At 47.2% G+C, this 13,107-nt stretch overlaps 1 protein-coding gene across 3 annotated transcripts in view; it reads left to right on the forward strand.

The window, feature by feature from the left end:
• Nucleotides 1-13,107, forward strand: part of WWC1 (WW and C2 domain containing 1) — a 151,648-nt gene that overhangs the window by 86,187 nt on the left and 52,354 nt on the right. For all 3 annotated transcript variants that reach the window (XM_059174249.1, XM_059174250.1, XM_059174251.1), the window contains 2 exons: nt 7,033-7,109; nt 8,467-8,546. In XM_059174249.1, the coding sequence (XP_059030232.1) occupies nt 7,033-7,109; nt 8,467-8,546 (157 nt within the window). The remainder of the gene's footprint in view (nt 1-7,032; nt 7,110-8,466; nt 8,547-13,107) is intronic.

Genomic DNA, 13,107 nt, shown 5'->3' on the forward strand with positions numbered 1-13,107 from the left:
CCAGCCCAAGCATCCTAGTTAAAGTCTCATTACTTTCTTTGGGCTTTAGAAGCCAGGTCTGCCTTCCAAGTCAAACTCTGCACCATGTTGCTGAACTGGTGAGATCACATGCCTTGCTTCTAACTCAGATGTCCTGCCCAGGCTTGTGAGAGTCTTGCCACCTGGCCTTGGCTGCAGTGGGGCCTGGCCATGGGTGGGTCCCTGCCCTGGGAATGGAGACTTTGTTGTCAACTCTCATGCAGTCTCTAGCTCCACAGAGAAGGAGAAGAGCACTAACATTTAATGTGTACCTATTATATTCCTGCAGGGCAATATGATGGGCATTCCACATATGTTATCTAAAGTAGCCTTCCCTCTCTGAACAATCCTTCAAAATACTGTCATTCCCATTTTACACATCAGAAAACTGAGGCCCAGACAGAGGAAGGAGCTGCTCCAAGGTCACATCAGTAAAAAGTGGCAGAGCTAGCCTTCATACCCAGGAGTATCTGACCTCAAAAACACTTCTCTTAATGCAAATCAACCAGTCAAATTCTAAGGTTCTTATGTTACATTTGGGTCTTCTTGTCCTCTGAAAGATGGGAACTCAGGAAAGCTGGGTTCTTTGGGACCTCATCACATTCCTTCTTCTCTCTAGGCCTTGGTCTCCCATGTGAAAAAGAAATCATTGGGAACCTAGCAGTTAGAAATGCCATTTTAACCAGCTACCTAATCTCACTCACTCCTGAAACAAAGGAAGTATCAAATAAGAGATTTTTTTTGAAGAGTACATGTACAAAGAGAGAGACCTGGAGAAAAAAGAACAACAACAAGATGTGGAAGCTGGGAATTAAATGAGCAGGTGACAGCCTGTCTGATAGACCCAAGAAAAGAGAATACGGGCCAGTCACAAGGAAAACCAGCACTCTGGTCCGTGCAGATCACTGGCAAAAGCTGTGGGGAGAGGAAGGCCTGAAATAAAGACGATTGGATGAAAGCTGTTTTATGAGAAGGACTACCAGATCTCCTCCCCAAATTGGCTCTGCCCATCCCCAGCCTGGTGTTTTTTTTTTGTTTTGGGGGTTTTTTCCCCAAAAGAATAAATATTCTCTGGACTGTGGGATATAAGGCAAGTTCAAAGCTGGGGTGAACCACAATGAAAAGTGAGATATGAACATGGACACACAGGATTTAAGACCTGAGTTTACATGCACCACTTTGTTCCCTAGAATGGTGCCAAGCTCTTCCTGCCTAGGCTGGACAGGAGCAGAAGCTGAGGAATCTGACCAGATAGAAGAGATGGGAAGACGTTCTGGATGAAACAATCCTGTCTGGGGCACCTGGGTGGCTCAGTGGGTTAAAGCCTCTGCCTTTGGCTCAGGTTGTGATCCCAGGGTCCTGGGATCAAGTCCCACACTGGGCTCTCTGCTCAGCGGGAAGGCTGCTTCCCTCTCTCTTTTCTGCCTGCCTCTCTGTCTATTTGTCATCTGTCTTTCTGTCTAATAAATAAATAAAATCTTAAAAAAAAAAAAAGAAAGAAAGAAAGAAACAATCTAGCCAAAGCATGTACCACGTAACCCACGGTAAACAAACTCCACCTTGTTCTGGTTTTGGGGTCCCATTCTTAAATGTGAGCAGACAGCTAAGATTTTACAAATCTGAGGAAAGCCTCTGGCATGAAAAATAGATGAAAAACAGTGTTCATAGCAACAACAGCCACAGTCGTCAAACTGTGGAAGAAGCCAAGATGCCCTTCAACAGACAAATGGATAAAGAAGATGGGGTCTATGTACAGAATGGATTACTCAGCCATCAAAAATGAATACCCAACCTTTGCATCAACATGGATGGAACTGGAGGAGATTATGCTTAATGAAATAAGTCAAGCAGAAAAAGACAATCATCATATGGTTTCACTTACTTGTGGAACATAAGGAATAGCATGGAGGACATTAGGAGAAGGAAAGGAAAAATGAAGAGGGGGCGGAAATTGGAGTGGGAGATGAACCATGAGAGACTGTGGACTCTGGGAATCAAACAGGGTTTTAGAGGGGAGGAAGGAATGGGTGAGCCTGGTTTAGGTATTAAGGAGGGCACGTATTGCATGGAGGACTGGGTGTTATACGTGAACACTGAACCATGGAACACTACATCAAAAACTAATGATGTATGGGGCACCTGGGTGGCTCAGTGGGTTAAGCCTCTGCCTTCGGCTCAGGTCATGGTCTCAGGGTCCTGGGATTGAGCCCCGCATCAGGCTCTCTGCTCAATGGGGAGCCTGCTTCCCTCTCTCTCTGTCAAATAAATAAATAAAATCTTAAAAAAAAAAAAAAACTAATGATGTACTATATGATGACAATATAACATAATAAAAAATTATAAAATAAATCATAGCCATTACCCTCTGGGGGAAAAAATAAATGTGATTCAATACAAAAAAAAAAAGAAAGAAAGAAAGAAAGAAAGAAAGGAAGGAAGGAAGGAAGAAAGAAAGAAAACAAGTGATATGGGTGGGGAGGTGCTTGGAGGGACCAGGGAGTCCACATGAAGAAGAAAACCTCAAGGGAAGCTACATACCCATGAAACAAGAAGAGGGTGCTACATTTTACAGGAAGGAACACTCGGACAACACAAAAGAGCCTTTAGAAATTAAAATATAATAGCAGAATTTTAAAATCCGTAGGAAGACTGGAAGGTAAGACTGAAGAAATCTTCTAAAAAGCAGAGCAAAAATAGAACGAGATGGAAAATGAGAGAGAGAGAGAAAAATAGAGCACCAGGCCAGGAAATCTATCAGAGTAATAAAAGTTCCAGAGAGAGCAGAGGAAACAGAGGAGAAGGAGCGTCGGGTAAAATAATTTCAGAAAAATTTCCTGGAACAGATGGAGGAGAGTTTTTAGGTTGAAAGGGCTCTCAGTGAGCACAAAGCATGAAAGTCAGCTCACACCAAGACATACCCATGGTGAAACTTCAAACATGGAGCCATCCGAGATCCTGAAAGCTTTCAGAGAGAAAAACCAGGTCACACAAAAATTACCGAAACTCGGAATAGCTCAACAGTAACACTGGAAACCTAGAAGACAATGGAGCCATGCCTTCAAATTTTTAAGGAAAATCACTTCCGACCTAGAATTCTATATCCAGCAAAACTACCTTTAATCAACTATAGGGTAGAACAAAGATATTTTTAGACAGGCACGATTTCAAAAGTTTCTTCCCCTTGTGGCCTTCTTTTCTTGGACAGCTGCTGGTGTTCTACTGAAAGAGCTAGTAGGAGGGGGAGACATGGTATTTAGGAAAGAGGAGCAAGGTGAGGAGGATATCTCAGGGCGCCTGTGGGGCAGAGAGAACGACCAGCTCACGCGCCCAGGCCAGGCAGTGCCAAAAGTGGGACCGGGCGGGAAGCTGACCGGCCGCGCAGACCCTGGGAGGGGAGGCTCAGATAACTGGCAGAGCGTGAGGTGGAATCTGTGAGAAGTTTGTAGAAAGTGAGCAAGCATAAAAATGACAATTATTAACTCTAGGAAAAATAAACCCCCAAAAATCTGCTGGAAAGGAAAAGTAAGCAAAGTCAGCTGCATGCCTTTGGCCCAAGGAGTGTTTACAGAGTAAAAGTAATACAAACACTGAAGATGGCTTTTACCGAGCCTGCTGTCTGTGAGGACGGGGGCCGGGGAAGGGGGCACGGGTGCTGGGACAGGGCTGCAAAAGGGAGGGAAGCTAAATCCCTGGCCTCCAGAGAGAGAAGTAAGTAAATAATGCCTAAACCAAAAACACCATGCTGCTTTTTTTTTTTTTTTTTTTAAGATTTTATTTATTTATTTGACAGAGATCACAAGTAGGCAGAGAGGCTGGCAGAGAGAGAAGGGGAAGCAGGCTCCCCACTGAGCAGAGAGCCCTATGCAGGGCTGGATCCCAGGACCCTGAGATCATGCATGACCTGAGCCAAAGGCAGAGGCTTTAACCCATTGAGCCACCCAGGCACCCCGCTGCTTTTTGATAACCAAGAAATGAACTAAACATATTGAAATGACTCCCTTTTGAGGAATGAGATATGGGATAGGTACCTATGGAATGTTCTTTTAGAGCAAAACCTTGTCCTGTGTGGGACTGTTAAATTGGTGTTTGTATATAACTTGAATAAAAGCTTAACAATTAAAAATGATAAAAAGGTGGGCAGTTAAAGTCAGCCTTTACGGTCCAGTTTGAATATAAGATTCCTTGGCTAGAGGAGTAGTGAAGGGACAGAGGTCCAAGGGGAGGGAGGTTAAAGATTTGTTTCTTGATTACAGTGCTGGTAAGGTGAGTGTGTTCACCTTTTTTTTTTTTTTCCTTTGCTCCCAGTGCAAAAAGGTGGTTTTATGAAAGCATAGGGGCAGGACCCATGGGTAGAAAGAGCTCAAGTGTGTTTCTTTTTTTTTTTTTTTCAAGTGTGTTTCTTTGGTGAAAATTAATCCAGCTGCACACATGACTTGTGCACCTTTCCTCGTGTATTTTTTAGTAAGATAAAATGTTTACTTAAAAAATAGTATCAAGCCACATCCCATTCAGCAGCTCGGTGGTACAGATAGTGCACTTAGCAGTGGTGCTCCAGATCAGAGAAATCCAAGCCCCCCAGTGGCCCAGTTGGTGGGAGTCTCTTCTTTTTTGGGTTCCCGTCCCTCCAGGATTTTTGAGTATGCCCCAGGACCACTCCATGTTCTGCAGGTCAGCGCTGGGTGGCGTTGCCGGTCCCCACAGCCATGCTCTGTCTGGTGGGGTAAGGTCTCGCAATTTTTCCTGGGTCCCCAGGCTGCTTCCATGCTCACCTTTACCGTTCCCTGGAGTGTCTGTCGACCCTAGTCCAGCAGCATCTCGGGACAGCAGAGGACAGCGGAGGCAGGATGGGCCGCTCACAGAACAGACACCCTCCTTCTTGAGCTCGCCCCATTTTCCTCATCAGTGACTCTCTCCACTGTGTTTTTACAATTGATCAGGGGGTAACAAATATCAATGACCTTAACATTTTGTTGAAAATTGCCTGTCTGGGAAATGTGGCTTAAATCAGCCTCCAGCTCTGTATCCAGCCAAGTCCCACCCTGAAACCCCTAACTCCAGCAGCCACCAGGGAATTAGAAGGGCAGGAAATGAACGCTTCCAGCTGGAAACAGAATCTGCATCTAACATCTCTGTTCCACGCTCACAAGGAGGACCGCAAGGTTTCCCCCACTCAACCCAGGTGTTCCTGCCACCCATCTCTTATAGGAAAACCCAGCCCCCCCACCTCCTCCTCTTCCTCATTGTAAACTGGGCAGGAATGTAACACTGCCTTTGGTGCAAAACATCTTTTCTGTTATTAGGCAGAACATTCTTATTTCCCCTCTGCTGAACTTTTCAGTGTTACATTTTAACTTTCCCGCCATGTGATCGGAAGATCCGTTCCAGTATTTTAACCAGATCCAAAGAGCAGTATGCCCTTCGCAACTGTCACTTACACCTCTGGACCCTGGACATTGCCACCAGTCCCTATCCTCAGAAAACGCTAGGTCCCAGCAGGTGATCTCGCTGCATGTACACTGTTGCTACACTGTTGCGGTAACAGTGGGGGGTGGGGGAGGATGGAATTGCAAGTATGGTGGGTTTAAGGCCCCACGGGAGAAACTTCCCCAGCCTCCATACCAAGAATGCCTGTCCTTGTCCTGAACAGTGAGGTTGTGTTTACATTAAGGGCACCATGAATCTTCCATCGGGCCCCTTTCCCTCTTCACAACACCAGTTCGGAAGCTCAGAGTCAGGCTGTGGCATCTGGTGAGGAAATGGGACCTTCCCTGTTTGCCTGAGCCCTAACTAACCTCACACCCATGGGTGTGCTTCCTCATTCTTGTTTTTCCTTTGTCTCATTTCTCTTACTTTAAATATATTTTACTCTTGTGCTCATTTTTGTAAGTCTTAAGATGTCTTTTCAAGACCTAAATACTATTTTAACATTTTAAAAATGCAGCAAGAATACAACGACGTAATAGAACTGTGGATAAGCAGGGCGCCTGGGTGGCTCAGTCAGTTAAGTGTCTGGCTTTGGCTCAGGTCATGATCCAAGGGTCCTGGGATCGAGTCCCACGTTGGGCTTCCTGCTCGGCAGGGAGCCTATTACCCACTCTTCCTCTTTCTGCCCCTCTCCCCCTGCTCATGTTCTCTCTCTCTCTGTCTCAAATAAATAAAATTTAAAATCTTAAAAAAAAAAAAAAAAAGGAAACAAGGAATTGTCGATAAGCAGTGGAAAATAACTTGTGAGAAAAGATTATTGTATTGGGGTGATGGGAGTAATTTATTTTCCCTTAAAAAGGGAATGAGTAATTTATTTTCCCTTAAAAATGTATATTAATATTGCAAAGTATGATAAAAAATATCTTTAGTAATTTTTTCTGATTGTAAAAGTATGTTCATCTTAGAAAATGTAGAAAATAAAAATACAAAAATGAAAATATTATTCATCATCTACATCTCTAGATATCATTATTATCTTTTTGGTATATTTCTTTCTGTGCTTTTTTTTAGATGCATCTGTGTGTGTATGTGTCAACTGTATATTTTCCAAATTTAAGTAACTCTTTATTGCTTTTTTTTGTACACTATTGTTTTCAGGTAACGGCACGTTTTTGAACATTTTCCCTTGCTTGGGATTTCTCTGCACCATCATTTTATCTTACTTGTTTAAAGATTTTACTTATTGTTTTGAGAAAGAGAGTGAAGGGAGGGGGGAAGGACGGAGGGAGAAGCAGAATTCCTGCTGCACAGTGTGCCCGACACAGGGCTGGATCCCAGGACCCTGAGATCATGAACTGAGCTGAAGGCAGACGCTTAACCAGCATGCGCCATGATTTTAAATCACGTCAAGTTGTGTTGTCCTCGTTTATGCACGCACCCTGTTTACGCAGCACATTGCCCCCTTTGTTGGACATTTAGGTAGTTCACTTGTAGTCATTATTTTCTGGGTTTATGTAGATGGCCAAACAAGCCATCTTTACCAAAATGTGTTTCTTCTACAGAACTTTTTTCTTCTCTTTCTCGTTGCAGTGGTGTCGGGTTCATCATCCAGCTCCAAGTACGACCCTGAGATCCTGAAGGCTGAGATTGCCACCGCGAAATCCCGGGTAGGTCCCCTTTGCCCATACTGCGGAGGGGGGGTCATGGAGGCAGCCCTAGGCCCCTTGCCCATCCGCCCACAAGACCAGAGCAGGTGCTTCCACCAGGCAGTGGTGGCCCGTGCCGACCGCCAGGATCCCAAATGATAGTAGGGGCGGCAGTTGTCCCAGTAATTGTGCCGGTAACCATAGCTGCCATTTCACTGCATCCCGGCACAGGGCTCAGGGCTATATGTCTCGTGTTCTCAAAGCAAGCCCATGAAGCAGCTATTGTCCGCGTCTGCACTTTAGTGATGAGCACACACAAGCTGAGGGGAGCTGAGGAGCTCGCCCGGGGTCACAAGGACTCAGGCTGCCTCCACAGGGCTTCACATCATGTGCTGTCTTTCTAGTTGTTGCATGCTCTCCATTGTCTTATTTAACTGCTTCACCATAATGACTTCCTGACTTCTTGCGGATTAATAGGATCCCCATTGTCCTGATGTGGAACGAAAGCACAGCAGTTAAGGGACTTGCTCAAGGGAAAGCCAGTATTTTGAACAGTGGTTCAGTTACACTTCGAGTAGGTTCTCCAAATTCACACGCCTGCAAAAGAACGTGAAAGGGGGCAGTGGGTTTGGGGTGAAGCAGGAGGGACTGGTGGGAAGTGAGTGACCGAGAGAGCTGGGCCCTGCCTAAAGGTGTAGTTGAGCTGCAGCCCATGTCCCACTGGGGCCATGCTGGAATGAGGGCTCAGAGTCAGCAGACCTTCTAGTTTTAGAAAACTACTATACTTAGGCTTGTTATAGGAAATCTCTCAATATTTCATTATTAGCAGTTAACATTTTTATTTAATAACTACAAGCCAAACAAAGCATTCCTGCTGGTCCAGTCTGGCTCCATGGGCTGTGTCTTGCCTCTTGCCTCCATGCCCAGCACCCCTATACCCATTACCTGCTCTAAGTAATGCACAGCCCTACGAGTGACCATGTTTCTCATCTGTCTGAATGGGAAAGGGAGGCTCAGAGAGGCAAGGTGGATTGACAGAGGTCACCCGGCTAGGCAGTAAGAAGGCTAAGCTCTATCTCAGGTCAGGGAGCACTGTCCATCTCCTGTTTCCCTCAAGTGAGGGCTGACCCGGGATGACCTGCAGGATAGCCAGGCTGGGCTGCCGACTGCATGGGCAGCTGCAGAGACCAAGGCAACATCAGTGACCAAGGCAACATCAGTGAGGGGAAGGTGTTAGGACCATGGGGCCCAAGGGATATCAACCTGAAGCATTATGTAGGGGCTGTGGGGGGCTCTGGGATCCCCTTGGAGGAGAAGGCAGCCTGCGGTTCCATATCAACCTCTGATCTGGCCCCATCTGTGGTCTGCTGCCATCCAGGTCAACAAGCTCAAGAGAGAGATGGTTCACCTCCAGCAAGAGCTGCAGTTCAAAGAGCGTGGCTTTCAGACCCTGAAGAAGTAAGTCCACTGTGTCTGCAGAGTGTGGGAAGGTCCCATCCTCCCCTGGCTGCCCCTGTCTGTCTCTCTGTAAGGCCACTCTAATCATTCGATTCCAGCTGTCCGCTGGTATTTACCGAAGATACTGTCTCCCAGGGTTGAGATGTGGGAAGAGAAAAGGGGAATCATTTCTTTTTTTTTTTTTTTTTTTTTTTTTGGAAGATTTTATTTCAGAGACAGAGCATGCAAGCATGAATAGGGGGAGGGGCAGAGGGAGAAGCAGACTCCCATCAAGCAGGGAGCCTAATGCAGGCTCCGTCACAGGACCCTGGAATCATGACCTGAGCCAAAGGCAGACGCTTAACTGCCTGAGCCACCCAGGCGCTCCAAGGGAAATCCTTTCAAACCAGAGTTCTCATTGTCCTCTGAATTCCTGAAGCCACTAAAGTCTGTTCCGTTTCCTTGAGTTTTACCAGGCAGTCATAGAAACAAGTTTGCTAGGCATTTCTGGTCACCTGTCTCATCTCCTCCGGAAGATCCAGTAGGATCTGGTACACACACAAACAAAACACAGTCTTCTTTCCCCTGGCCCCTAAAGACGAGCAGCTCATGTGCCCCGCTGAAGGAACAAGGCTCTCTTCCATAACACACAGATCACCAGACGAGCGTGCCCAGCGCCACGCTCACTATACTCTGCGGGCGACTTACGGAGTTTCCAGGGTAACTTTGACCAAATGGAATGTTGAGAAGCTGACTTGCCACCAGCAAAGAGCTCTGTTGTTTCCTTAGAGCAGGTGCATTGATTCCTATTATCATTATTACACTAACTAAGATTTGCTGAGCAGTTTCTCTTCCAGGAAGCACTTTCAGTGTTTCTGCCTGGGTGACCTCATTTCATCCTCATTGCTACTCTGTAAGGAATGTTCTTGTAGGAAACCGAGTCCCATAGTAGGTGCTCAGTAAGCATTAGCTTCTTCTTGTGAAGAGTCACACAGGCAGCGAATACTTGTGTGTTGAGTCATTTTCAGTGCGTCTAGTAGACTCGGTGTACAGTCATTGCAGGGTGTCTGGGGGCCTATTGGAAGCCCCAATGCAGGCATGCAGTCCGTTTCTCCATTGTAAGGGACATCTCACTTAGATTCCCAGGGAGGCCACATCCCTACACACAACTGCTTCTCTAGTCACTTGCCTTTTCTCCCTCTCTCTGCCTGTACCTTTTCCTCATCCTCTGAATCTCAGATCCATCCCCACCACTCTGTGACCGCAGTTCCAAACCTTGGGATGCCTGCCTCCAGGCTCTGTGAATCAAAGGAACTGTGACCACTCTCAGGGTTTGGTTGGTTCTTATTCCCATCTTCCTATCCCCCAAGCCCTCACGGCCTGGTGGGGGGAGCTACCATGATCTTCCCCACACACAAGGTCTAAGAAAGCATAGATTGTAATAATACATTTTTGTACTATAAATTATTATAAAATACAGTTTTATATATTTATGTGCTTATATAGATACATATGTTATTAATATACATCTATGTCCATATGCCACTGACAGTCAGCAAGAGCAGGAATATGAGCTTAGGAAAGTCCTGTTTGTGACCTATAAAGCAAATAGCCTCATGAGCCCTCCAGATTCTGAACACATAGTTTAAAGGTTAGTCACTCCCATGTCATCCTACCGCAGGGGCCCTCCCCCACCTTCCTGCAATCCTCAGAAGCTTCTGGTTAGAACATTTCCCATTATTCTCTGAGCCACCACAAACCTGTTTTACCACTTTGTCACCCTGTAACAGCATTGAAAATTCTTGTTCTTTGGTAAGCTGACGCTGAAACCCCAAAGACAAGCCTCCCTTTTTGCCTCCTCCCTCCGCCCAACTGATGTTTGATATCAGGCCCAGATAAGACGCATGGCAGCCCTGACCGCCCACACCCCTTACCCGAAGCTGGCTCCGTGTTCGGCGTGAGAGAAGGCATCTGCTTTCTTGCGCACCTTGGCAGAGAGGGTTAAGAATGTAGCTTCAAGAGGCCAATGGCCTGGGTTCAAATCCCAGTTCCCTGGGACCTTGCAAAAATGACTTAACCCCCTTGAGCTTTGGTTTCTTTATCTGAAAAGTAAGTGATTATGAAGATGAAACAGAAACGTGTGACAGTGCCTGGCAGTGAGTGTAGGGTCAGCAAGGGATGTGGGGGGATGACCTCCAACTACTTGCTGGCTTCGATTTGGGGAGGAACTCTGTTAGCCCCAGGCTAAAGGCTATGCTGGGCAAACACTATGCATCAGTCACCTCAATTCACTGTCTCTTCCCCTTTAAGAGAAGTTTTTGTTCTGCCTTGTTTAAGAGATGAGGGCACTGATGAGGTTGAATGCAGACCTTAGCCCGCCACCCCACCCCCACCCCACCAGTAAGCAGCAGGGCAGAATTAGAACCCAGGACTCTTGTGTTTTGCCACTCATGTGCTAATACCTTCCTTTCTGGCTTCATCCTTAATAACCCCCTCCTGACACCCAGAAAACATGAGGCCTTTTTCCATGTGCTTTGGGGGTCTTTTTCAGAGGCTGGTGGTGGGAGGTGATCTCGTCCCGTCTACCTCTCAGCCTCTTCCCTTCACGGAGCACGGGAGAAGGCGAAACTCATCCAGCTGTCATGACCATGTTCATGGTCAGCAATCCCAGTTTCAAAAAAGGGAAAGGCTGCTGAGAAGTGAAGGACACCTCTATGGTGACTAAAAAGGAAAGTCGAGATGAAAGCTCAGTACTTTCGAGCCCTTGTAAAGAGGAAAGAATTGAGAGACTTGGTATGTCCTCTGTTGGGGAGGAGGGCCATGCGGCGTCTTTCCCCATGTCCCCAGAGCCTCCTTGCCCAGGTGAGAGTTGCCTGGACAAGACCAAAAGGAGTTGGCTGCTGTCAGAGCCTTTGCCCTGCTTCTCTGTGGCTGTGCTGTGGCTAGCGGGTGTGTGACTCTCTGGACAGCTGCGTGATTTGGAAATTCTAAAACACACGCAGCCCACTACACCCTCCCCTCCCCTGCAAACACACAACTTTTCTTTCCCTTAAATAAAAAAAGAGAGAGAGAGATTCATTCACTGAGCACATAATGGAGACCCTTTGTTCCCCTCCCCCCCCCAATCCTAAGAGTGTTCCCTCTTGGAGCTCCTCTCTGGAGCCAAATTCCAGAGCCTGGGTTGCTAAGGCCCCTGAGAGAAATCAGGTAGAGGCTGTTTGAGGAGTCCAGGGCACAACAGACAAACCGCTTCTGTCTCATCCTGCTGAGGATTCAGAGCCTTCCTCATCCTGCTGGCAGAGGACTGCAGGGCACAGCCCCCTCCCCGGAGCCCCCAGCCCCGCTGGAGCAAATGGCATCTCTCCTGCACCCCTCCCCCACCCCCGACTCGGCACGGCCACCTCCGGTCCTGGGGGACCCTCCTCTCCACAGAGCATCTCAGGCAGGCCTCTGCTACAGAAAGCTCCCTTTAGACTAATTTTTCAAACTAAATCTGAGACCAGTCTTAGCCAACCTGGCAGGCTTGCTCAGGCCCAAGTCCTCGAAAGGAATAGACAGGCTATTTTTAGTGGGGACACATAAATGGGGCTTTGTTTTCTCTCCACGGAGGCTGACATAACGGACGGGCAGGGGGAGGGCCGTGCTGAGACCCGGGTTCTCTCCCTCTCTCCTGCTTGAGGCACAGACAGACCCGGAGGAAAACCTGCTCCCGCCACCATCAGTGATTCCCCACTCAGGTTATTTTTAGCCCAGGACAGTTTGGCCTCTAGCAGGAAACTAGAGAGGAATGCCTGTGAGCGGTTTCTCATCCTGAAATAATGGGTTCCTGGTGTTCCCTCAGACTGTAAGACTTCCTTTTCTCCACTGGGGACTGAACCTCAGGCCTAGCCTTTGGGGAAAGTGTGAAGCAGTAAAAATCATCTTTTTCCTCAGAAGCTCTTCCACACCACAGCCTCCTTCCCCAGGGGGCCCAGACCTCCACTATCTGTGGTTTGGTCTGATCTTCAGAAAGCGACATCAAGACCCTTAATTTTTTTTTTTTTTTTTTTTTACTCTTTTCCACCACCAAAAGGAACCTGGATGGAGTGCCTCGATAAGCTGGTTTGGTCCATACACCCTAGTCCACCACCTGACTATCCATCCTTTATCCTGTTTGACATTCCTAACATTTTCGTGAACATGAGCTGGGCAGGTGACCTTTTCCAGGTGTTTTCAGAGGAGCAAGCCAAGCCTCCGTGCATTGAGGGCCATGCCCAAGGTCACGCTGCTGAGTCACAGGGCTGGGAGTTTTTCATCATTCACAGCTTTCCTTTATTGTGCTTGTTGACTCGCAAATGCTTATTAAAGCCAGTGGGTCTCAGCTGGGGATGATCTTGCTCCTCGACCCCAAGGGGCACTGGGCAGAGTATGGAGGTGTTCATCCCAGCTCGGGGTCAGGATCAGGGAGGCTTCTAAATATCCAACAATGCACAGGACAGCCCCCCACCACAGAGAATCGTCCTCCTCATCATCCCAGCTCGGGGTCAGGATGCTGCTGGCATCTCATGGGCAGGATCAGGGAGGCTTCTAAATATCCAACAAT

Source organism: Mustela lutreola, chromosome 5, assembly GCF_030435805.1.
Source record: "Mustela lutreola isolate mMusLut2 chromosome 5, mMusLut2.pri, whole genome shotgun sequence".
Classification (NCBI taxonomy): Eukaryota; Metazoa; Chordata; class Mammalia; order Carnivora; family Mustelidae; genus Mustela; species Mustela lutreola.